Genomic DNA, 27,540 nt, shown 5'->3' with positions numbered 1-27,540 from the left:
GTCACATCACCAGCTCTGGATTGTTGAGATCAGCCGAAGAACGAGAGGGAACTGATGCAGACAATTTGTTGTTACGTGTTCTGCAGGGTGATCTACGAAGGTTTCAGCATGTTACATTGTCACATGTTTGTGTGTGTGCTAATTTTGTGTCTGTGTGTGTGTATGAGACTCACAAGCTTACACATATGAGTCAAATGTGTCTGTTAATGAATAACAAATTTTTACCAAAGATTTCATTTCAGTCTTATAGCACATCCAGTGCTGGCAAATGTTAAACACCCCATCCCCCCAAAAAACAACAACAAACAAACAAACAAATAAACAAACAAACAAACCACATACACAAGGCTTTTAGAAGAAAGGGAATGCTGGAGAAAGACTTAGTAATTACCTGTACCCCCGTACACCTTGTGGACATGTTTCACTACGTTCAAAGGTGCATATTTGTACGAGAAACTTTAAGTGTGTTTACTAAAGTGACTTTGCCATTATAGATTCCGTCAAGCCTATTGTATCTGTTAATGGTTTTTCTTTTGGCATGATGTCATTTGGGAAGTAAACTTAAGATCGATGCAAATATGTTTGATAGTTAGAATTTTTGGACTAAAAGCTTGCTACAGAAGACTGAAGATATACATTAATCAGAGCTTTCAGGTTTCCAAGATTCTGCAGGGGGCTCCCTGAAAAAAAAAAAAATCTTTATCTTCTGACAAAAGAATGTTTAAGAACCTTTCTTATTGGGAAAAAAGATTATTATTAAAAGATCTTGTCTGTTGAGATACATTTCACACAAAAATATATCTCTGGTTGCTCTGAGAAATCTCTCTAATTTCAATGTCAGAATTTTGGCAGCCCTGTGTTTGTTGCTGGGGTGACAAGACCATGTATCTCAAATTTTGGTGAAAATCAATTTTGTAAATTGAATTGTCAGATAATCAGTTAAGTGATGTCCTGTCCAAATCCTAGCTGTCTTACCCCCAAAATGAAGGGACCATGGTATGTCAAAGGAAACGTGATCCCATTCCTAAAGTGCTTTGGCTATCATGTTTTTTCGCTCTTGTGAACAATTGACATTTTTGATATATGAGGTTCTGTCACCCCAACAGTGATATAAGTGTGTGAGTGTGTGCTCAAGATCTTAATTAATTGTACCATTGTATGTCATTATCTTTTTCTCTACAGATATTGATACTATCTTATATCAACTGAACATGTTGCTAGTAAAATTGAAAATGGCAGAGGAGAATTACTGGCACTGTACCCCTAACCAATAGAGTTTAGAGTGTGAAGATTAATTCCAAGTGCAAGGGAGGTTATTGTTTCATCCGAGAAGTTTTTGAATATTGTCAATAACGAGTAGGCCAGGGACCTCTCATGTATGCGTTTTCTCCCATCTGTATTCGTTCTTCTCTGTCTGTCCCTCCACCTCTGTTCATCTCCCTCTCCCTCTTTTCCGCTCTCTCACTTTTGTGGAAACGCTTTGGCAGCGGTCCTGGCAGCAGCATGGCCAGACCCGAGGAATGTGATATGCATACTGGCCATGCCTGGCATATCTCCTTAGAGTGTGGAGTCTCGCTCTATGCTTCTCCGATGTGTGTGAAACACAAACAGAGCGAGAGCCAGGGGGGCCGGGCCCGGCGGTCGGACCGGCGCCCGCAAGAGAAGGGGGAAAAACAGTGGACTGTCATACTCAGCTAGTGTGGAGACTACTCTCTCTCTCCCCTCTTCCCCCTTTGTCTTAATCTGCCTGTTTCTTTACTTTGTTTCACCTTGTCTCACTCTGTCTCATCCTGTATCTGTCTCCTTTTGTTATTTTCCCTTTGTGTCTGTCTGTCCTTCTATCTCTACCTATACCTTGTTTGTTCTTTCCTTCCTTTCCTCCATCTCTCCCTCTTGATCTATCTTTCTCTCCTTTTCTCTGCCTCTCTATCTTTTTCTCTTCACTACATCTCTTGCCATGTTATATCTCCCTCTATCTATCTTTCTCTCTGTGTCTCTATCATATCTCTTACTATGTTTCTCCCTCCATTTCTCTTTCACATATCTTGCTATGTACCTCCCTCTCTCTATCTTATTTTTCTCTTTCTCTATCACATATCTTGCTATGTACCTCCCTCTATCTATCTATTTTTCTCTTTCTCTATCACATATCTTGATGTGTACCTCCCTCTCTATATTTTCTCTGTCTCTATCACATCTCTTGCTATGTACCTCCCTCTATCTATTTTTCTCTTTCTCTATCACATATCTTGCTATATACCTCCCTCTCTATATTTTCTCTTTCTCTATCACATCTCTTGCTATGTACCTCCCTCTATCTATATATTTTCTCTTTCTCTATCACATATCTTGCTATGTACCTCCCTCTATCTATCTATTTTTTTCTGTCTCTATCACATATCTTGCTATGTACCTCCCTCTATATGTTTTTTTTTTCTGTCTCTATCACATCTCTTGCTATAGTATGTATCTGCTTTTATCATTCTTTCTGTTTGTATCATATCTCTTGATATGTACCTTCCTCTGTCTTTCTTTCTCTATATCTCTCTATTATATTTCTTGCTATGTATTTCTCTTATTCCCTGTATATTTCTCTCTATCACATTTCTCTCTATATATTTCTCTTATTTCCCATACATCTTCTCTCTATTGCACCTCTTGCTATGCATCTATATCTTTCTACCTCTATTCCCATCTCTATCACATCTCTCACTATGTACCTCCCTCTTTTTTATCTGTCTCTCTGTTTATATCCCTTCCCTTGCTTTGTTTCTCTTTCTCCCCTTTTCCTCTCGCAGATGACAAAGCTGTTGATTTTATCTCTTTGTGTTTCTTGTCTACGCCTGCCAACATTAGTGTAATCATCTCGCAGACCGCCCACTAGTGATGGACTTGGCCGCACGAGAATTTTCCTGTGGTGAAAGCGAAAGGAAAAACAATTGCTGCCCCAGTACACATATTATATTATGAACACTATAGGTGGAAGAGTCAACATTCAAAGAGATATACACATGGTTTGTGGTTTTGCCAAACATCTCTTTAGCTGAATTCAATACTAGACATTGGGATATTTCTGTTTTTCTGATGTTGTTGTTGTGGCTTTGTCTTCATGTGGAACTTTTTAAGTGTTCTAAATGAAAACAAAGAAAGGAGTAAAATTGGAAATGAAGGGTATGTAAGTCATTCTCATTCCGCATTTAAGAAAGGGAGAGAAGTGTTTCATCACATCATAAAACATAACAATCTCTAAAATTGGTGTTAAACTTTTGATCTCAATATAAGATATTTACCTCTGGGTCATTCGGCTAATGAAGGCTGTAGTGTTGACAGCTGAAAATTCCAGAGGTAAATATCTTGTATTGAGATCAAAGTTTAACACCAAATTCAGTTGAATTTCCAATACAGATGAACTTCTACTCTAATAACAATCTCTAGGTTTTCTTTTTTTTTTATTATGACTCTGCCTTATCCACTTCTAATTCTAATGAATTTAGAATTCCTGCTGTAGACTCAATTATGCTTTTAGTTTTCCTACAAAAATAGAACCTTGTACATTGGAAGCATTGTGACAAAATATTAAAACATTCTGTTCGTATGTTACCCATTAAATACACGAGAAAAGTAGCTCTGGCATTATTAAATAGTATTATTTTTAGGCTCTGTGTTACATGCAATATGCATTTCCCTAGTTCAAGCTACTCTGAAGTATATACGCACTGTTCATGTATTGAGAGTATCTTGTACCTCTGGGATGGGCATTTAGAATGCAGATTTTGACCTTTTTGTTTGTTTGTTTGTTTTTTGCTCAAACAGGCATTCAAAATCATGTGAGGTATTTTGACTGAAAAAAAAAATCCTCAAGCTCTTGTTAATCTATGGTAGATGTAGACATAGTGGAAGATATGTCAATCCATGCCTCTGCAGGTAGGTAGAACCAACCAAAAACAAACGAACCAAGAAAATGCACAGTTGTTGCTTTTGGTCCTTTAATTGCATGCTCCATTGGTCAGTCTTTAACACGCATTTACTTCAGGTTAATTGTGTGATTATAATGGCACAACTGTGTATGTGACTAAGGCTGCAGAGTTCCCTTTAAACTCTGAGATGCATCTTCACACTTTACTTGGCTGGGTTTATTCGCTTTGCATTTTGGTCGGATCATCTTGGAGCATTCATCCAAATTTCAAAGCACTTCATCTTCCCATCTTCCCTGCTGATATAGTATGTGGCAATGGTCTGAGTATGCAACAATATTGATGTTTCTGTCAAAAAAAGGGTATTGAAAATTGATTGAACAGTATTCATCTATAGTCTTTGTCGATATGGAACCTCACTAACTTAGCACTTGTCCCATTAAACATTTTATTCAGGATAACTGTGATCTTGTGGTATCTAGCAATCAATTCTCATATGGTATCAGAAGTGCAATGAAATGCAGTAAACTAATATGTTAAACAAAACACTGTACTCCCATAACATATGACTTGCTGTGTGCAGAGTGAACATAAAAATTCTTTTCAAGAACCATTACAGTCATGTAGTCAAGACAGCTGCGTTAACATTCCTCACAGATAGCGCTTTTGACGTTATAGTGAAACGTGAGCGAGTCACATCTTTTGTGTCATTCATCAAACTCTGTTCGAGTCTCATTTCTGATTTGTTACCCACTGTATCACCGTCCGTGTTCCAAACAAACTTTTGTTGCTGTAGGGTAGGAGAGCTGGCAAGTCTCCCTGATGGCTCCCAGGAGGCTCCTGGAGAACATGAGATATCTCTTCATGTACGGATAGCAGAATATATTACAGGAATATCCAAAAATCTCCATGAATCAGGGCTTATTTGGGTTCATTGAGATGCATGTAACTCACAAGTTTCTCCCTCGTTCCTCCTTGGAATCTTCATGATTCTAATGGGTGAATGTTTGCAGCCCTGGGGTAGACTCTCCATCAAATACATGAATATGATTCAAGTCAAATACATGAATATGATTCAAATCAAATACATGTGCCCAGACAGTTGTTTGAACACTCATGTATTGTGGAATCTGCTGGGCGTTCAGTACAATCAAATATTCATTTGCATAAATTTGCATAAATTTGCATAATTTTGCATAACAATACCAGATGTATGCTTGTGGTAAGCTTTTGTGTAAAAATAGATCCATGCACACTTTTATTGCCCTGTCATTTTGTGTGTCTAGCTAGCTCTATGGTTAGACATTTGATACAACAATGTTGAATTCCGAATTGAAAAGGTAACTTGTTCCACAAAGTTGGTGCTACACAATCAAAATGTAATGCACAATCTTCTGTTGCCGTCTTTCCTTTTATGCCATTAAGTTTGCCGAAGTAATGTATCTTGGGAGCCGTTGATTCATTAAGGGACTTAATGGCGTGCATTGAAGAAAGAAAGGGAAAACGCTCGCGGCGTGCTAATCAGCCCGCCCTCCCCAGTTATACGCACCATTACATGCCAGATGAAGCCATGCCATGATGGAATGTACAATCTGAGCCATTTTAGTACCATTTAGAGTGCGGCATTTTATACCGCTTCGCTGATTGCCCAGATGACTCCTAACAGGGTGAAGAAGATAACTCACCCCCATTAGTACCCCGCCATTGAAATCATTAAAGTATTTAATTTCTGGCATCATTGAAGGAAAAGATTTTGCTCTTAGGGGTTTATTTGCCATTCCGTGTTGGTTTGTGTTACATCAGAGGATGGTATGCATAGTTTGAGTGGCTCATAGACAAATTTATAATGCTTTTTGTTTTTTCTCGCCGTGAAAACTAATGCATGCCAGCAAGTACCTCAGAGCTTCCAAAAGTGATTTTAAAAAAGTTCCTTCTCTTTCCTGTTTCGCTTTTAAGAAGTTAGCACGTATCAATTCTGTCTTTCAAAAATGAAGACACAGGAAACACAAGATGCAGTAGCCCAAACGATTGATTTGACAGGCGGAATGGTTGTATCACTGGAAAGAATGCCTCGGCAGCATCAGCAGCATATTCAACAGCTGGCTGTCCGTACACTTGTATGTGTGTGTGTGTGTGTGTGTGTGTGTGTGTGTGTGTGTGAGGGAGGGTTGTTATCAAGAGGTAACTAATTTGGCCCCTGGGTGACGTTCGGCCGGGGCACAGCTGCACGCGAGACCTCCCCTGCCCTCCATTGCTTGTGAACTCTCGGTACGCGGAATGCAGCGACCCTGCTAATTCGCGTGCGACACACACCAAGTGCGTGCAGGGTGTCGTAAAACCCTCCATGGTCATAGAGTGCAAATGTAATGTGATTTGTCTATGGTGGACAACCCTCAAGTGTGAACAATTTGAACTGTGTATAAGCCCTGTTGCTCTACTTACATGTTCTTTCCACAGTATGAAGGAGTTTAGGTTTCAAATTTGTACAGTGTTTGGTAAAGAAATCCCTTGTGCACGTGCAACAGAATGCACACAACGAAGGGATTTTGACCAGTGGTAGATTCATGTAGAAAACCATTTTCATGAGAACACTGAAGTGTTTGATTTAGTACCTGTACAAATTTTTAGAATCATGCAAACCTTGACTAGGACTTTTTCCTTTTATTTTGTCTTTTAAGGGAATAATTATGCCTGCAAAATGATAGAGGCGCAAGTTACTATCAAGAATCAGAATCTACATCCTAAACAATGAGTGTAAACACTTCTGAAAGGATGTTATGAAGTCAAATCCTAAAAATAAATATATAACAGAAAAGTCTCTGAAGCTGAAATTTGAGGTCAAAATCTGTAGTTGTATTGTTTGCACCATCCAGATTACTACGAGTAACATTTGATGATGGTCAATAAATTGAGGTGCAGTGATAATTTAAAACAGGTCAATTTACTATTGTAATGTAGACATCAGTCTGGTGAAGTTAGGATTGACTGTCAAGATCAAATGATCAACTTTGCTATAAATTGACCTTTTTTTACGCTCAGATTTGTCAAATGATGGATGTAATATTTCTAGGCAGTGAAGAGATCATAATTTGGACAATATGTTTTGATGGCTATACTCTGATATATGCATAACTAAAAAGAAAAAAAATATTAAGTTCACTGGCATAGTATTTGTGAGCATTGTAGTCATCACATCAAAGGGATATTGAGTGTTATGTCGCAGTGAAGTTTGACTCATAGGATACGTGTGCATTTGTGTGTTTGTGCATGTGTTTGATGCTGCTTTCAGTTAAAGCCACCTCCGTTTGGTGCTCTGCTTGCCTTTAAAGTTTGTCACCGCTCAGTTGATAATGCTGATTGTCACGAAATCTGTAACGCAGGGATCCCGTGTGAGGTGAGTTACAATCTACCTGCACATTGATGACAGTGATTAATCTCCATAGGAAGGAATCAAGACACCCAGCCGTGTTTGTTCATCTTTGAATTGGTATCAAGCCAGGATAACTTCACAGAGATTTATGCTCTAGAGTTAGACCAGAATTGCAATTTAGGATGAGTGGCTGCTCCCACCACTGGTACGCCAAAACATGCGCAGAATTTTGCCCAATGGAAGAGGCATTGGGCTATTGCAAGGCTCTGATCCTCATTTCCAAAAGACCATCATCGTTTGGGTGAGGGGAGGGGTCTCAAAGAAAGATGGGCTGATTACAGTGCTCAGATGACACACGTCGAGTAGAGTCCTTAAAGACTATTTGTCAGTATATGTGACATGGTGTTTACTGTGACAAAACCTTACCGCATACATCTTTTAGACAGTTTGTAGACCTTTTTTAGGCCTTTGTAGGCATTAAAAAGTGAATGCGTGAAATCAGAGGTAAAGTGTTCTTTTTATTTTGAAGCTCAACACACTGGGCTAAAAATTGGCGCCTGCTGTTTTGACTCCAAACGCCATCTCTTAAAAAAGGCATCAATAACTTCAACTGAGAATGAGTGCTTGCTATTCTTGCACAGAATATCATATACTTGGGCAATCTTAGCCAGGGCTTAAATTTGATACCTCCCATTCTGGCTGGTGTTCTTTGTGCAGAAGAGTTCTGGCTAATATTACACTAAATATTATTCTTGCGATGATGCAGTTTAAACTCCCAAATTAAGTGTCACCCATTTCCATGTATACATGGGCAAAACAGAAATAAAGTGAGATTCATGTTTTTCTGTAATTGTTTTCTTTAATTTGGTATTGATACTTGACTGTATTATCCAGCTCTTGTAGAAACATGATTTTCTTTTGTAAGGAGCAATAACTTTTTAAGTATTCATGCTGCATTTTAAGCCACTTTTGTTTGTACAATTTTTTGGTGTAAACCCAACAAGCGCACACTAAGAAATTAAATGTAGCAGTACAATCAGAAGGATACAAATCATTTCAGTATTTTTGCTTGGAATCAGTCTTCATTTTTCTCATTTTTTATCATCAATGTTTATCTCTTAGTTCATGGAAGTGATCTGATATAACCCAAGACATATCCTAGCATTGACATTGTGCACTTGGTACAGTATTTGGTAAAATCGTCTACCCCAGGTTCTCTTTCCACCAGGGCACACAAATTGTTGTTTCTGCAGCTGGCACTATGCATGCCGTTCTGCACTCCAGTTTTGAAAAATAAGGCCTCATATGAATCATGCATATTCATGTACAGTGGGGACCATCACTGTGTACTTGTGTAACCGGGCACCATGAAATATTGATTTCTCGACTGTGGTATTTTTAGATGCTCCAGACTCTACACTTCCTTGTTAAATGTGTTTTTTCCACTTTACCTCCAGAAACTGTGACAGGAGCAGATAGAAAGCTGGCTACCAGATAAACACCCTTCTGGGGAAATCGGCTTTAAAGTTGTGCAGTCAAAATTGCAGAAAGTAAAGTGAACGAGCAAGTTGCTGTCTACACACTGTATTGAATGCCAGTGACAATTTGCGAAAGTTTCATGCAGCTAAAAATGCTGTTGCCTCTAATTCTTGAATGTGTCTGGTTTAACAGTACATACATCAATTAAAATCATCTTACTGACATTCAACATTAAGAACATAAAGAAACTCAAAATGATTCTAGGCTATTATATTTGAACAGGGTGTCAATAGCTTATCATTTTGTTTTAATGAAGAGAAAAGCTTTTTTGCATAAATGCAGGTTTCTCGGCTTTAACAAGACCTGCAGCGTCATCAGAGTGACATGGTGGCTGGGTCCGTGCATTAGAATGTAGGACTCATGCATATTCATACAAATGTAGTGTATGAAGGCCTGTAGCTGTGAGTTCAAGGAAGAACTCTGGAATACTCTGAGCATCACAATTACAGAGAAATACCGTATTTCACCTGATACAAAAATTGTAATGTGAATGCAAATTATACCCTGCAAAAGACTGTGGTATGCATGTATCATGTATGGGACATAGAATATAAATCCTGTCATAAAATACTGTAAAAGTGGAAGTTTTCACGTAATTGAAATTTTCGTGCATTTTGCACAACCAGAAAATAGGGCAAAGACAAAAGTATGCAAATATTTTTGCTTGCAATATGTTCCAGTAGTTGATGTCTCGATTCCATGGAATTAAAAACACGCAAAACTTGTCTTATCCAGCCAAGCACAGACAATTACTCATGTGAAAATATCCACTTTTACAGTACCCCATACTTGCATGACCCGACACATTCCCTGCTTCTCCTAGTATGCGTATTTGCAGTGATATACCTCAAAGAGATGGACTTTCGGGCCAGAAATACTGCTGTATTTCTTGAATGAGAACAGTACCAATTGAAATAGCAAGGTATCTATTTCTGTGGTATTTCTCCAGTGAGAACAGTGACAACAAGCTACATGTACATTGGTAGTTAATACCATGAAAATTCCAGTGTGAACGCACCCAGTGAGAACAAAACTGCAAGGAAGTGTGCCGGAGAGATATGAAGAGAGGAGCACGAGGATGTGAATCCTATGGCATACATGAATTCAACGATGAAACAACAGGGCATATTTAGCCCATATTTCAATAAATGCAGAACGATTGCAGTTTCACAATGCTGCTGCCCCCGCTCTTGTGAAAGCGCGACTGCATTTTGTAATATGACCTGCCTGGGTTGACTGTGAAGTCATGAGTTTTTGTTTCATATAATCATAGTGGGATTATATTCTACCCTTACAAAAGGCAAGAAAAGTCACACACACACACACACATACGCCAAGCACAGCAAAAGGAAACTAAGACATTTAGCATCTTTCCTTTATGTGATATTAATGTCGGAGGACTTGTACCGTGTGAGATGCAGACAAGTATTGATTAGGAGTAATGGATTTTTATGTTTTACGACATCAATATAACAGGCAGTTTCACTTAAAGAGTATAAATTCATGGTGAAATATCTTTCCCTAAGGTCGCACAAAGTAGTCGCAGAGGAATCATTTCTGTCTGTACACTGTTGCATACATGTCCACTGCACTTTTGCATGCATTTAACTAACTGCCTTGTAGGGCAAGCTGTGGGCAAGTCGTGGGCAAGCAGTGGGCAAGCCACAAGCAGGCTTCCTGGGGGCGTTTCATCAACGAGTTCGTCGGAGGTTCTCACCGACAAATTTGCTATCAGCCAATCAAACGCAAGGATTTCAGTAGCTTTTAACAGTTGTCAGTGTAAATCACTGACAAAAAGTTTTATGAAACGGTCCCCTGATTGTCAGGGACAACATCTCTTACAAAGAAATGTATGCGTGCATTAGTTGTTGCTATGTCAGGCTAATCTTTGGATATGTTTCCTGGCTGTCAGGAATATCATAAATTTGTGATAGAAAGGCATGCATAAAAGTTCAGTGTATGTGTGTGTGCTTTTTTTTTGGGGGGGGGGGGGTAATAACTCACCTATTTGTAGAAAGTCTTGTTATGGCAATGCTTTCCTTCCAGCAAATGATGTCTGATACATGATGGTCTTTTTTTTTTAATGTGTGTGTTTTATACTTGTGATATTTTCTACGATTATAATGGTGTCATACAACTCCAAAGTTAAAGTATGTGTTCTTTTCCACGTTATTCTTTTCAGGAGCTTGCTTCCTGGTTGACTCAGTTTGACAACCACTCACAATGGCTCTCATCTACAGTCAAGATAAGGTGAGATATAGCACATAATACCAATAAGGCTTATGACAGTGAAAACAATGACAATAATAAAAGTGGTAGTAGTAGAAGTAGTAGTTATTGTCATGATTGTTGTCACATCATTGTTAGAAGTTTTGTCATCATAATATTAAAAAGTGATGATAATATTAATAATGATACAGTAATATAATGTGTATGATATTCATTGCAAATAGCATCATTATCATGTTAATTTCTGTTAATTCTATTCTGTATATAAAATGGATACGCTGTAAATTGCTTTCATTTGGGGCATTGCTGATATTATTTTTCCATTTAGGGATCTCAACTCCATGCTATGACCCTTGGAACAAGCTTTTTGAGTCGTAGTATGGCACTGAGATCCCTCAGGCTGGCCAGTAATATTAACGATGCCCCCCAAAGTGGTCCATATCCAACACTGCACACTGGCACTGGTCCAACGGTCCAGGACCAGTAAAAATCACTGTTGGACTAGTAACTTTTTCAGCAATGGAACAGTAAAAAAAAAAATGAAGAACTGGTAGCCTACTGACTAGAGACAGGCTGGACCAGTAAAACAAATGGGTTTAGTGTGCAGCCCTGCATATCTGTACATTCTTTTAAGAAATGGGGCAAAGAGAGAGAGAGAGAGAGAGGGGGGGGGGTAATGGGGGGGGGGAGATGGAAAGCAAGCAAGGGTATACTGGTACAGTGAAAGATGCAAGAAGACAACAAAGAAAAGGATGTTGAGAAATTGAGAAATTGCGTGCTTTCGTATATCCCCTCGTTTACTTCCGTACTTCGGCTGTGTTTGTTTGAAAGTATTAGAAGTGAAAGTTGATAATTTCTCACAAGGGAAAGCAGCGGTGAGCCCCAGAGAGTATTTCTGTGTGTTTAGATTAAAGGTTAGTCCTGGCGAGAGAGATCATCTACTTCAGACTTATGAGATCATAATACTGCTCACTTTTCCTCCCCTTTCTCTCCCAACTGTAAGAATGTGACTTGTAATTGATATATACACATTGTACATATCACCAAGATAGAATTCAGATCTAAGAGAGGCATAGTCAATGTAGATGTATCTGTATGTCTATGTCTATATCTATATCTCTATCTCTATCTATATCTATATCTCTATCTATATCTAGAAATAGTAATAATAATGTCACAATAGAGGAATGCATTAAATGCCAATTGCCTTGATTTTGATTTAAGGCAATTGAATTGAATTCAATTAAATCTAATTAAATTTAATTCAATTCAATTAAATTTAATTTAATTCAATCAAAATCAAGGCAATTGGCATTTAATGCATTCCTCTATTGTGACATTACTACTATTTCTAGTACTACCAATACGCGGAGCAAATACAATGTTTATATCTATATCTATATTTCTACATTTTCATATACATATACACCTATCTGTCTATCTACCTGTCTATCTATCTATCTATCTATCTAAAACATTAATTCACCTTGGAGCCACTAAAGCATAGATATCAGACGTAGACCTGTGCTTCACTCATGTTACTACGGTACACTCATTATATACCTCCCTTTTTTCTTAAATTAGTCTTTGACGTCCTGTTTGCCTAAATACCGGAAGGATAATGATCGTCGATAATGATGGGTTGTTGCACCTGTGATCTCAAGTATTCCATGAAACCAGAAGGCATTTATGGGATATGTGCATGATGCTCATCTATCTACGTGATGCATGATATTGACTACATGGGAAAAAGACTTATTTTCTTAATTTCCCCCTTTTTCCCCCTCATCTACATGATTAATTGGTAGGAAAACTGGGGATTGAAAATAAGAATACATTGTATGCGTAAATTTCATCATTATCGGACAAGATGTGTACTTTTTTTGTGGCTGGGGTGTTTTCTGTACAATAATGGACAAGGAAGTTATTCCAAAACAGTGTGCTAAATATCGCATTTCTCATTTCCATGCATGATTTGATCCACTTGCATTTTACTCAAACATGCACACACACAGACACACACCTTGTACACCTGTACACACTTGGCTAGCAAAGTGGTGCGCTAATCTCGGCGATCTTCGCTATGCAGTGGCTCGGAAACCATATGCCATGATTGGAAAATTGCCGCGGCCATTTACAGTGCTGGCGAGGAGCATCGGGGAATAGGGCAAGAAGATGCTGGAGATAGATCCAAGCGAGTCGATCCTCACGAACCAGTCAATTTTGCCTCTTGAAGACGTCAAGAGCATCACAAAGCCCAGAGCGGAAGGGTCATTTCACGCTTTAGTGCCCAGGATATGATATGACATTAACGCTTCAAAGCAGCATGTGAAGTGGCACATTGAAATTTTTTGTCTTCTGCAATGCAGTGTGTCAAGAATGTGAAGAAGTAGCGGATATAAGTACTTTGCTGATTGAAGATAAACAGTGCAGTAAGGCTTCAGGATCTAGTCAGTGTTCTCATGGGCAAAGAAATGGTATATAGCCTCAACCAATATTGCTTCCATTCGGTGATCAAAAGTATTACCTTTACCGGTATCATTGTCTTTGTCATTCCAATCCTTGATGTTGTAGTTGCATTCTGAATTCTCATTATTGCGATCAATCATGAAACCATCGTAGCCATCCATGGTCACTGTCATTGCCATTCCCCTTTTCATGCACGATCACCTTCGATATCATTGATATCATGTCCGTGATGCTCGGAAGGGCATGATATGATATCAAGATGTACAAACGTAGGTGTTTATATTAATTTTTTTATTTCCTTTCTGACACATTGACAGCAAGGTGATAAGCCATTAAGATAACCATCAATTATTTTATATATTTTATTTTATTTTTTTTAATTTTTTTTTTTTGAGGGGGGGGGGGTTCCCACATGATCACAAACAATGTAGCGAAGTGTGGTTTCAACTGCTTGCCAAAAGGTGACAGATTTCATGATTACCTTTTTCGACTGAATTTGGTGTATCATAAGTCACATGAAGTATTATCATTACTAGCAGTAAATAATTGTAGCAATAATCGGATCTCCCTTCCCGCTCGCCCAAACAACCCCCTCCCACATTCCTTATCCACAAGAGTTCAGAGGTACTGATGTGCATCCATGTAAACCTCTCATAGACCTGCAGTTTATCCGGCTCATGAAGATGATGAACACGGATAGAAGGCCTGCCCCTCCCCCCCCCCCCCCCCAAAGTAGACTTGCCATTTGGAGGTGGGATTAACGGAAATGCATTATGGTCTGGCGGGGATCACATCTCTTCCCATGTGTTCTCCATGTCACGCCTCGACGAAGGTACTGACCCCCGAGGAGGGAGTGAGGGAGGAAGGGAGGGAGGTAAGGGGTACACGGTGGAGCGTGCCCTGGCATACAAAGTTGGTTTGTGGTTAACTCAATAAGTGGAGGACCCTCCCAGGGGAGAACATGACATTTTACAAGTCATCAGTCAGCGCACATTGAGAGAGGGAGGAGAAAAAAGGAAGGAGAAGATGGAAGAGCTTTCAGACTTGAAAAGAACTTTCTTTGCAGTTATTTTTCTGACATGTGGTAGTAAATGTGTTCAGACAGTACTTTAATACTCCATTTAAACGGTGCATTTAGAGTACTCAAAGAACACTCTTCAGAACCCTCTTAATTCCGAATGAACAGACAATTTGGCCCTGGAGTGCTCTAAAGTTCTGCCCCTCTCGAGGCTGGGTTCAGGAGTGCTCCTGAAGCACGCTAAACTTTGTATAAATGGTCACTAATGTTCAGAGCACTCTGTAAGTGGTATGTGGCATATACTGTACATTACAGTTTGGATGTTCAAATTCCTCGCGTTCAGAGAGGTTACCATGGCAATTTACATGCTCTTCTTAGCCACTTCGCGTGTGGTCTCAGTGGGCAGTGTTTCTCTGTATGAACAAACTTAAAGAGGCATTAAGTCTAGATTCTTCAGGAGTGCCCCTGTGCTCAGCTATGTGTATAACAGGGTGTTCAGACGCAAAAAAATGTATACTCGAACGGTATAGCTATACCAAAACGGTATAGCTGTACAATGAATTTATATGTCTGAATGCCGACTAACGAAAAGATGTATAATGAAACAACGGTCAGAGCATCGTTTCGAACTAGAACTTGATAACGAATCAGCATTCTATCGTGTCCATTGTGCATCTGAACATATGGCGACCATAGAACGGTATAACTGGGCGTGGCTTAATGGGAGCGTGCACGGAAAGTGACCCCATAGCTGTCACTCATGACCATAATAGCATGCGCAGTGGGAAACTGCACATCTATACGACGTTTTCCAGAACAGTCGAGATTAGCGTATGAACGGTCTGTCGGCTATAAGATGATTCTTTATATGTTGTTTTTTTTATCGAGTTTTGGTATAAACTGACTTGTGTCTGAACAGGGGGAAAGTGGGATATAAGCCTGCTCGCTAATACGAGTAATACGAGTTACCAAAAGTGAAATGCAGCATTGATATCATGATGTCACTCCATTAGTTGCACCCATCTTCTTTCTCTTCTTTATTTTTCTTCTGAATCGGGTGCTGAAATTGCACTGCGACGCAGAGGGGGTTAGGAGATGAGGGGAAGGGAAGGAATGGGATGGCCCGCAGATCTACATGGGTACTGCTGTCAATAAACCTTACTTATGAGCCTGCATTACCCTGGCACATACCCCTAGTCTGCTACCACAGACCCTTTTGCAATGTAGGCACAGGGGGTACAAAGCCTGTTCACAGTGGGGGTGCCTTTGGTGTCACCGATTATTGGATGCAATTCGTAAACGAATATTGTTTAAGATTCTGTTGATTGCAGACAAGTCACTCATCGGTCAAGCCCCCAGTTAATTTTTGAATTATTAGTGCTTAAATCTCACAAGCACACTCATAATCTGCGCAGTTTTAATAAGGACACTCTTCTCTTACAAATTTCAACACGCAAAACAAACATAACATAGGGAGACTGAGCATATATAATGCCTGTGCAGCTCCCAAACTTTAGAATTACTTACCATTAGAAGTCAAGATATCCCCAATTGTAGCAGTCTTTAAATCACGACTTAAAACACATCTTTTGATTTAACTGTCTATTATCATCAAGTACATCAGAAGCTTTTGCAGCACAGAATATATGTCCATAGGTTTTGCGCTTTATAAATTGATTTATTATTATTCTGCAATTCATCCCTTGTAAGCGTAAATTGGCACCGTGTCTCCCCAAGGCTCCCTACTGCTCATGACTACAGGGTGGGAACTGGAACGAGTTTTAGGCTGCGAGCTTGCGTCCAGTATTCGTGACCACAAGGGAGAGCCAAAACTCGTTACCCCCCTGCATCGACATGGAAAGATTGGATTGGATTTATCATCCAGTGCACAGGTGCAGATTTATACAGGTGCCAGGGATGATGTATTCCTCTCATCTTCGTATCTACTCCACCTGACAGTGGACGACTCTGCTTTACAAGCAGGATCTGGGCAAAATGAAAGTTTTGATCTGAAAAATAAAGTAAATTAGACACTCATTTTCACTTTGAATGTTCACAGCAATGAAGAGAAGGCTCATGGAAATTTTGTGACAATGATGGTGTAAATTAGAACATATGGATGATATACGTGTGCAATCATACCACCGTAAAATGCGAACATGTTGTGTACCACCTAATTCACAGGAAATCATTTAAATTTTGTATTTGTTAATCATTGGCATGGGTCTGATACCATATGCCTCTTACTTATAATCCCCACATCAGTGTGGTCATTCAAGTGATAATATTGATAAAGTGGTTCTAATGACAGACTGTCGCTGTGTAAACTCTACGGACTCAAGATGGTCCACGAGGGGATTTATGGCATGTCCTGTATTACATGTCCCTAGTCCTAGTGTAGCATGAGTCAATATGCTGTCGTAGTTAAGACCAGTTACCGTATACTGTAATGTGCTGCCAAAACCTTATAATGCCATGGCAATGCAGAGTTGTTTGAAGTGCTCACTTGATCGTCATATCCAACTGTGGAATGAAAAAGTGCACAAAATTCGTCTTACCCAGCTGAGCGTGAAAAATTACTCATGCGAAAATTTCCATGGTTACAGTGATTGGTTTAATGTCTCAACTAAAAAACTTGTACATTGGATAGAATTTGAACTTGTTATTCCAAGTGGAAGAGTCCAAAGCAGCATCAAGCAATGATGGGAAGAATGGTATATGAGGTGTGTTCACATTGGAACTATTGTGGTATCAAACACCACAGTAATTTGTTGGCATCGTTACCATTGGTGAAATAACATGATAATACATAATGTAGATAAATTTATTCACATGGTACTGTTCTAATTCATGAAATACAGTGGTATTTCTGGGCTCTGTTTTATGAAGAGTTGAAATTGATTATAAAATTGATTTCTATTATAAGTCTGGCAGCCTGTGTGTTAAGGAAATTGAAAATCGATTATATCTTATGATAAAACAGGGCCCCGGTTACCATTGTGTGTCTGCATATCTCCTATGGGAAAATACTCATAAGTGCCAGGCAATGTGAGAAATATGTAATAGTGTTCACTACTTTATGGTTGATGTTTTTTTGTGACACGATTCATACTCACATCTCATATTCATAATACCAATTTCATCCAAAGTTTGAACTACCACCCTAAACACCGCAGTATTTTGCAACATATTTGGTATCACATTCTATAATTCTGTGTGAAATACTGCAGTATTTCACCTGAAGTGTGCATTTTACTATGATCAGGTGTAATTCAGTATTGGTCTGGGTTTTGTTGTTTTCTTTTTTCCTTCTGATGCAAGTACAATGTGCTTTCATAAGACCAAACAAGCAAATGAGCTAAGCATCTTCATACATTTATACATCCTATTCAATTCACTGATACTTAGCTGCCAAGAATCAGCCATTTGTTGTAGACTTGATTGAGTTGAGTAAGACAGATTCGTGCGATTTAGAAGGAAGAGGCTTGAAATCCGAGAGATGGGTGGAATTGATCAACTCGAAATTTGCATTATCTCAGCAGAACGGCAAAGCTATTGGAGCCGTCTGTATTTGTTCAGTGTGACATGGACAGCCCAGAAACCTGTTCTTCCTCCATGCCTCCCCACGCTCCGCTAGACATTATGAAATGTATATTTGATATTGCTGTCGTGATTGCAGTTTTATTACTTTAGCTGTCCAAAATTTGAGAAAGAGAGAGAGGTTTAGTGATACAAACCAACACACACTCACACACACACACACACACACACACACACACACACATGCATGGAGAGCAAGGGAGATGTATCTATATTGATAGAGAAGGGAAGAGTTAGTGAGAATAAAAAACAAAAGAAAACAAGAGAGGAAAGAGTAGAAAGTGAAATGGGATGATGAAGAAGCAAGAAATGCCCTGGAGTAAAAGCTGACATTTATCATACAACCAAGGATTGGGGTAGATTTTCTGATTTTCCTTTATCAAACATCATGGAATGGAATTATAGGAACAGTGTCTGTCTGCTGAGTAGTAGTTTTTTTTCTGTCAAGATGTGCTATATGAGTCAGGCAAGTATATCTTACTTAATTTGATGGTTTTTATTGAAGAATATTGCATTGTTTACTTTTTGTACACTCTCTCTCAGAAAAATACAGTTTCAACTTTGCACCTTTTGTTCCACTGGGAGCACCTTTAGGGGTGCAACTTTGGGTTTTTCAGACCAGAAAGGTACAAAGTTGCACCTTTAAAGGTGCGAAGTGGTCTGAAAGGGGCCGAGTTACACCTGTAAAGGCGCCCAGCATGACGCTGGTAAAGGTGCAAAGTTGAACCTATTTTACTTAGAGTGTAGCACTGTTATCATTATTGTCATATTACAACTGTGATTGATACAGGTGATAGAAGTTGTAGTTGTAGCAGTATCTGCAGTGTTAGTGCAAACTGAACTACGTATTCTGTGAGCATGGGAGTGTCATATTATATGGATAAATAAATCAATGATAACTCTAACCCTAGCAGTACTTTTTTTTTTAAAGAATATAGGCAAAATCCACCAAGTAGAGGCAAGTTTAATTGTTTGTCTTTTATCGCATTTTCTCCACAGAATATACCCATTTGTTTCTTGTGGTGATTCGTTAGGAAGGGTGTATAAATAATGCAAATTTATGGGGTATTGAAATTTGATGAGATATGATGAAAAAAAATGATTGCATGCATATCTGCTACAATTTTTGCCAAAGGTGGTGTGTTTTTGTTGGACACCATCCTTGGAGCATTGTCATGAATAGTGAATGTACTCATGACAGGGCACATTCCCATCAAGTCCTATGTTTTCTCTGCAAAACTGTTAATGGAATTTCTCGGGATGGGAATTCACAGCCCCGCGGACGGGAACGGGATACTCAGAAAATGTACAGGGGGAAATATACAATTTGTGTGTGTTGATGAAAGAAATGTACACCGTGGAATGCCATAGCCGATGGGAAGGAGAAGTATCTGCCAGCAAGTCGTGGGGTTCCCCCTCCCTCCCCCCCCCCCCCCCCACCCACACACAATTTAAAACACATGCTGAAAACATTCATGACATTTCTTTGCGTGTTGATTGTCTCCTTCAGGAGTGTAGCACTGGTATTGTCCATGTCCATCTGTCTGTATTCATGTTGTCTGAAAGAATTTCATGAAACCGATCCAATTTTTGCTTTTTCTGAAGGAACTCTTATACCATTGGAGTGCTTCCTTGTCATTGCAGGTATAGCCCATTGTCATCCTGACTGTTAAACAATTTTATAGGGTTATAGTTTTCATCACTGAATTGAGTAATATAGTAATAGTAGTAGAGGTTATGATAATGAGTATGGTATTGATTGTGAGTTATACATGTAAAGCACACAGTGATTATAACATATTTCTCTGTGCACATGTAATGTATGTAACATGTAATAAAAATGTAATGATTGCCTAGTGCTGGGTAAAAATTGATCATGGCAATGTGATCATTTGTCACATTCCTATTACTATTCGGAGGTGTACATTGTATGCCACATTATGTAGTACTTTACATTGATAGTAATGAATTATGAAAGAAAGATGTTATTCAGAGGGGTGAAGGTTCAGGTGTGAGTTTCTTCAGTTTGTCTCCCTCTACAAATTAAAGTTGTTAAGATCACAACTGCTGATTTGTAAATTAACAACCATGTCGGGGAAAAGGAATTATGTTGTGTGTATGTCATAAACGTGCAGTATATTTCAGCTTTGGTGGCGGCTTCTGGTAGCAAGAAACAAACAAACAACCAACCAACCCTCAAATGCTGAGGGGAGGGGAGGGAAGGGGAGGAGAAGAAACGTAATACCAGCAATTTCATCTTTCCACTCAACTTGTTGGATGGGAGAGACCCTGACATTTCACATTTTTTAGCGGAAAATTGACCTTTTACTTTCCACCATGCAGAATGTCAGATCCCGCCGTGTTTTGTGAAAGATGCTGTATACCAGCGTCGACTGCATTATCCATTACTCGGACATCCGAGATGGCATTGTATGGCAGTAAACATAAACAAACGCAAATGAAGACACACTTTCGGCAGCATTTCCACACCCCAGGATGTTACTATGGGTAATTTTGAATGATAACAAAATGATGTTTGTAATGAGAAACTCTGTGTGCTTTTTATTAGTGTTGTCATGCTTGACATGGATTTGGCATGGCAATTTAAAAAAAAAAAGGCAGATGGTGATATGTCATGTTAAAGGTGTCAGTCATCTATTCTAAAATGCATTTACAGGAATATTTGTATACATTAAAGGTATTTACATTAAAGGCACCATTTAACAGCGTTTCCAGTTTGAAAAAATCTGAGCTTTATGGACCTACAGCTACAATACATGCTACCAGTATCTCTGATATTGTGTATAAATATGAAGCTCATAAATATTACGGTTGAAAACCAATACTACCAAAGATACTCTTCAAGTACTGTTCAGAATTTAAGTGCCGTAGGACATAGTTTGACAGTTGTAGTGATTGCAGTTAAAGCTTTTGTGTTTAGCCATAATGTAAACAATATAACCTATGCCTACTCCCACACATGCACCCATGCTTTTGCTGGTAGTTGGTACAGATAGCCATTGAAAACAAGAGAATACTTGTATTAAGCAGAGGGATGAAAGTTGAGGTTGCAACTGCTGATCTGTAGATAGCCATTCTTGGCCAATTTTGGTCATTTTGTAAAACATGTACTTGCTGGCGTGATGCTGCACAGTAGGGCATTTGAGAATAAACACTATTTTATATCCCCAATTACGGTCTTTGCTATAAAGGCAGCATTATGTCCACATCTGGAATGTTGTCATATCTGTACTCCAGATGTAATTGTTGTATTACATATTTTTCAGTCCACCATCTACAATGTATAAAGTATTTAAAAATACAGTAGGTGTCATGCTATGTTGCTAATGGAAGACACTTGACCGCTATGTGGCGTGAATGACGTGAAGCAAACCTCTAATTTGGATTCCTGAACATTGTAGATGGCAGGTGCATGGTGACATAATATTCAATGGTCAAGTGTCCAAGGATTACAATCTCATTCTGCCCTTGGCTAGTCAATGGCTTGACCATCACCAAATCATGAAATCAATAATTGCTGCGTGTAATGTATGATGAATTAATCTTTTTTTTTTTCCACTTGACCCCTTGATTAGTGGGTTAGCGCCCTCACCCATCATTAAAACCCAATCAACGGTAGCAGATTAAGAGGCTCTCTGGTCCCCCTACCCTTCCCCGAGTATCAGATATAGTGGTCCTAAAGCCCTTTGCTGGAAGGCACTTCATGGATTTTTAATAGCAAAAGAGGGATAATGGAACCAGACAACTCTCTGTATGGGGGATTAATTTATTTCATCATGAAATATCAAATTCACAATTTTTCTTGCATGCCATACCATTATTTACCTGAACAAATGTGGAAGATAATTTGGAGGTTGACATTATCATTATTTCTATCATTATTTTTACTATGACTTCTTTCTTTTGTCATGCCATCCACAAACTAACAATTTTTGTCCGAATATATAGCAAGTAAAATAGTGTAAGTAAATTCGCAGCTTAACCCAGGTAATTTTGAGTTGAGAGAATGTTCATTAAGTTCTGTCTCTCCAGAATGTAAATCTGTCCACTAGCTTTTTTTGTGTGTGGAATGACCTGATAGGAGAATAAAATGAAAATGAAACAAAATGATGTAATATTATTCAGTGCAACTTGTTAATTTGCTGGTCATCACTACCAATCGATTATTCTTAGGCAGTTAAAAAAAGGAAACAAAAAAGAAACAAACTTGGGGGAAATAATGTTTCATACTTATTATTTTAGTGGTTCTTATTTACTTGTCTTTGAGACACTCTCTTTCAGAAATATATTGCTTACTTCTAATGTGGCTGTTTCATGAATACATGTGAAACTTTTAAAATCTTACTCTTCTCTTGTTTTATGTCTTTGGCGACTCAAGGCATTTTAGCCATTTGTGCTTCACTCGTGGGCATTTAACCGGGTTGGAAGCGCGAGGAGGAGGTTGTTTACTCTAGAATTGTTCAAGCTGATGATGTCAACTCCGGGAGTGAGCTTAACGGAGCCCAGATCTCGCAGGTCGAGTGTTTCCGTAGTTACAGATCGATACGCAAAGCGCATTAAGGGCAAGTTCCTATTTATGGCTGCAGCTGCATGTACTTGTTTTCAGTTGCAACTTCTTATTAAAGGAAAACTACTGTCATTATGTTAGAAAAAGATGACAACACTATTCATAAGAAATATCTAAATGTGGCATTACTGCATGCATGCAGTTCTGTATCTCAATATAAGCAATGAAAAAAAATGTGCTAGTATTTATGAATAATAGAACTTACAATTTGTGAATGCGTGTTTGTAAATTCTTAATCTTCTTCCTTTTTTGAAATTCATCTGTTCCTAAGAAATATAAAGTACCTCAGTTCATATGTTAGTTCCTAAAAATATGAAATCACATGACTGTTACAACAAGAAGATGATGGGGAAGATAAGAAAACATGGGCGTGTGTCACATGCAGATCTATTTGCCACAAATAGAAGAAATCAGTGCTGCACATCATTGTAACCATGACAACGTGATGAACTCCTCAGAGCAATAAGCGGTATGGCTATATATTATCACTTCTTGATTACAGAGTGATAGGAATATTCATGAATAAAAGAGTAGGGCATCAATAATGGTAGATATCATGGGTCTGTGTTGTTTGTATGGAGGCCCTGAGCATCTCCAGAAATTGTAAATTTCTTTAAAGCCCCTGTTTGATTTTAATTTTTGTTTCCATTTTCTTTGTTGTTGTTTTTTTTTGGGGGGGGAAGGAGGGGAGGGGATGGAGGGGCATTGGCATGGGAAAGTGGGGGAGGGCTCCGATTCTGTGCCCGCTCCCAAGGGGTTCTCGCTGCCTCGTTATCCTAAGTGTTGTCATGGCAACAGTGATGCCGTGGAAGTTGTAAACAACATCAGGGGTAGGTGTGGACGTGAGTGTCAAGAACTTTGAGGGTGTGGAAGGGAGGGGGGAGGGCTGGTATGGAGGAGAGATGTAAAGGCATCTCATTTCTTTCTTAAGGTTACTAAAAACAGCTCTTTTAGCAGATAATGTACACATATTTACATTTCTCGATTGATTGATATGAGAAAAAAATGTTCCCGCTAATCCAAATAGACACAAATTCATGTACAAATGATACATACATGTATGCATTGTCTATCACCTATCTATCTATACAGATATGTATGTGTTTGTGTGTGTGTGTGTGTGTGTGTGTGTATGTGTGTTTATTTCATGTAAAAAAAAAATTAGTGTATTACTATGGTAGATATCATTATGTAGTCACAGGTGTAATTGTATTGAAATTTGATGAAAGCCCATGTTTGGTTGCAAAAAAGCGATAGAAAACCAATTAAATACATCATTCCCTGCAGCACAAACTGTTGAATGAACTGGTCATATCAATTGTTAAAGTTGAGCCAAGGTAATTGCCTTTAATGAGAAACTCAGGACGATATGATGACAACCCATTAGTGAAATGATTCCATTTATAGCAATCTGTGTTTGTGTGTATTTTATTATTTTTTTAGCATACACTGAATACAGTGGTCTTCTAGTCTTCATTAATTTGCTGCAATGTACTTGTAGAAAGTACTCATGATCAGACACTGTAATAGAATTTGTGTAATCACCCTCATGGAACAAATTCATCCAGTTTCCGTGCTTACTAACTGTCACCGTCAAAACTTGCGCTGGGGCTTTAACTGAGCGTCTGGCATTTCTGACGTCAAAAGATTTATCGGTTGCAATCCTCTATAAGAAGAGGGCTAGGTAAAAGATAGATTAACAACTGCACTCTTGTAGGAAACCTAACTCTACCTGAGCAATCATTGTAGTCGTAGCCCACCTGTGTGTACCGGTGCATTTGCCTCTTGTATTTACCGGAGCTGCGGTTTGTTGGGAACCCGTCCCCCTTTTCTTGTCTCCTTTTGTTCTTTTTTTTCTTTCTTTCTCTCTTTCTTCCTTTTCACTGCGCTGAATGTTGTAGAGTTCATGTAATGCAAATTGGAATTTAATGCCTGCCAATACAGGCATAAGTACGGCTGACATTTAGGGCCTTCCGATAAAATGGATTGCATTGAAGCTAGGAGTAAAAAAGATGAAAGATACGGGGGGGGGGGGGGGGAGTTTGCATCGGTTTTGCATTAATGATGTTATGCTGCCACAACCAACATTTTCTATAGTGTCCTCCTTTCTGCGGTGTTTAAGTATATTCGAAGGGGAAGAGCTTTTTAACTGACCAGTAGCAAATATATTATTGGCTTGTGTGATTTTTTAACATTTTTAACAATCCTGAATATTTGAGGACTGTCATCCCATGGCAATTGTGCAACCTTGTCATAATGCTGAATAGTCTGAAGGCTCAAATGTAGCAACAAATTCTCATGAACAGACTTTTCTGTCAGAAACGTGGGTATTTCATTATTCAGCTGCTAAATTTAGCTAGTTTATCACAAAATAGAATCTGTCATTCTCCACTTCCCCCAACCCCACCCCCCCCCCAAAAAAAGAAATCATCAGTCTTTCCAGGAGAAATAAACAACTGGGGGGTGTTTCATAAAGCTGTTCGTACGACTTACGAGCGACTGGTGATCAGTTCTTGTGCTGAATTATGGAAATTTTGATAAGTATAGCATATCAGAACTGATCACCAGTCGCTCGTAAGTTGTTCGTAACTTTACGAACAGCTTTGTGAAACACGGTCCTGGTGTCTTTGTTGAAATGATATAAAATTATCATGTAATGCTTAAGATGCTGACACGATACATCTAAAGAGATGTAAGAATCATTTACTTTGAAAAGTAAACAAGGTTGTATTTTCCCGTAATAATTTGAGTGTCTTAGCATATCAAGTCACATGAATTTCTCATCTGTGGTTTGAAGATGTGGCTTTATACTGTGAGTTTTACTGATTATTGTTTGTTTTTTTGTGAGGAAGAGTAAAAGACTCTGTGAAATACATAAAGAAAAGTCTTCCAAAGCCTCTTAATTGATAAATCTGAAACCAAGACATATATTGGCAACACATTTTCAAAAGAAAAGAATTTCTTTCTATCTCTCGAATTGAATTTTTTTCTTTGTAAATGTGAAGTAGTTTATGATTAGTTTATAGATTCAGTGACCTGTGATGATTTTCAGATAATCTTTCTCTAATACAGTGAAATTTGTAGGTTCTAATATGATAATAGCAAAGTGATAAAGTTCTGCAGCAAAATCACTGTGGGACGTGATGGTTTAATGCTCTTCCCTATTGGACTGACTGTAGCATTTGCTATCAGAGCCATTTAATGATTATGAGAAAAGGATGGTACGTACTTGTAGTCGTGGTGTTTATTCAATGTAACTGTGTAACCACTGTTTCAGGCATTCAGTATGATGTGGTAGAGAGTAGACGGAGATCGTTTTCATTTCTCGTTCGGAGATGCTGAGGTATCAGAATTGACAACCGCATGTGTCTAATCCCGAACGAGATCCCCGCGCATGGATTGTTATTCACAGGGATTGGCAAAAAGCTCCCTAGACAACGGGCTGTGGGACTGGTGGGGTGGGGGGGGGGATGGTGGTTGTTGAGGGGGATAGGAATTCGAGGGAGATGATGAAAGTGAAAATTGATATCCACCAACTTTTGACCCGGTTTACCCTGCGAAGGATGTTACCATATTTTGAAGGCCTCTTCTCTCCTTCCGCACCCATCCCGATGGCTTTGGATGGATTCTCGTTGAAGGCTTGGGAGGTGATTGCAGCAGATGCTGTCAGGCGCGAAAATTGCTAATGAGCAGAAATCTCCTAGCTTGTTCATCAGCAGAATTTGCACCTGTTGTAGGCGGCATTTAGTTACTCACAATTAAAATCGGTATTTTTTTTCAGGTGGGGGGGGGGGTAAAAGGTATTGGATGTTTATCATGATAGACAATGAATCATCTAGAATGAATTAGTATACACTGTTATGCTGTAAAGTGTGAAGATATGACAATCATTTACGTAAAGTTTCAGATATAGAAAAGAGTCTATTTCCAAGTTATGCAACTTCTCTATTACATCACTGGATTTCGTGAAGGTCAGCAGACAATTCTTGAATTGATTTTTATTTGTGCTCCATTTCCAAGTGAAGTGATTATTGCTGCGAATTGCATTTAATGAGGATAACAATCTATTCCAGATTGGAAGTAGATTACACAGCTGCCAAGTTTCACTGATTCTGGTAGAGGCCTTTCTGCAAACTTCATTTTAATATCCTGGTGTTTAGATAGGAAAATTCAAAAATCTCCATGATTCAAGAAATATTTTACCTTTGGAGATGTGGTTATAACTCTGAGGCAACTTCATAATTGCTCTTGAGAATCTTCCTTATTTTGCTGTTGCAATTTTGGCAGCCTGAAATTGCACTACATAAGTTACATGTGTTACATAATCAATCATATTAAAAAAAAAGTTTTAACAGACAGATATGCTGTTATGATTCTATTTTTTTTTGAGGGGGGGGGGAGGGATGAATTAAACCTTTGTGAAAACTATGTTGAATTAAAATCGTGTTAACTTTGCACAACCCGTCCTTTTCAATATCCGCAATGATATACATGCAGAGGACAAAATGTCCTACGTTGAGATTTGATGTCTGTGTTTGCAAATGCAATTATCAGAAATCGTGTTCAAAGAAAAAAAGAGAAGGGCTGTTGGATGCTAAAAAGACATTCACATGCTTTGCAGTTGATCAAACACTAGCTGTGAGTCATAACTTGTGTGTTATGATGTAACTATCTTCTTTAGATGTAGACTTATCAAAGGCTTGGTGTCTCTTCTTATGCGTCTATTGGTTCAAGGCTAAGATTGTTAGATTCAAGGATGCTTTTTCAAAATAAGGAAGCTGATTTTTAAAAATTACCTCTTAAAAGAGGAATG

General features: G+C 38.7%; 1 protein-coding gene across 1 annotated transcript in view; it reads left to right on the top strand.

The window, feature by feature from the left end:
- The window catches only part of LOC139744127 (calmodulin-binding transcription activator 1-like), a 116,958-nt gene that overhangs the window by 29,903 nt on the left and 59,515 nt on the right, over nt 1–27,540 (top strand). Inside the window, exon 3 of the mRNA XM_071654583.1 lies at nt 11,006–11,073. Coding sequence (XP_071510684.1) covers nt 11,006–11,073 — 68 coding nt within the window. The remainder of the gene's footprint in view (nt 1–11,005; nt 11,074–27,540) is intronic.

This window comes from Diadema antillarum, unplaced genomic scaffold (genome assembly GCF_040938485.1).
Source record: "Diadema antillarum isolate AM-2024a unplaced genomic scaffold, OU_Dant_1.0 seq00001138_RagTag, whole genome shotgun sequence".
Taxonomy (NCBI): Eukaryota; Metazoa; Echinodermata; class Echinoidea; order Diadematoida; family Diadematidae; genus Diadema; species Diadema antillarum.
Note: the sequence above shows the minus strand (reverse complement) of the source record. Positions and strands in the feature narration are given on the sequence as shown.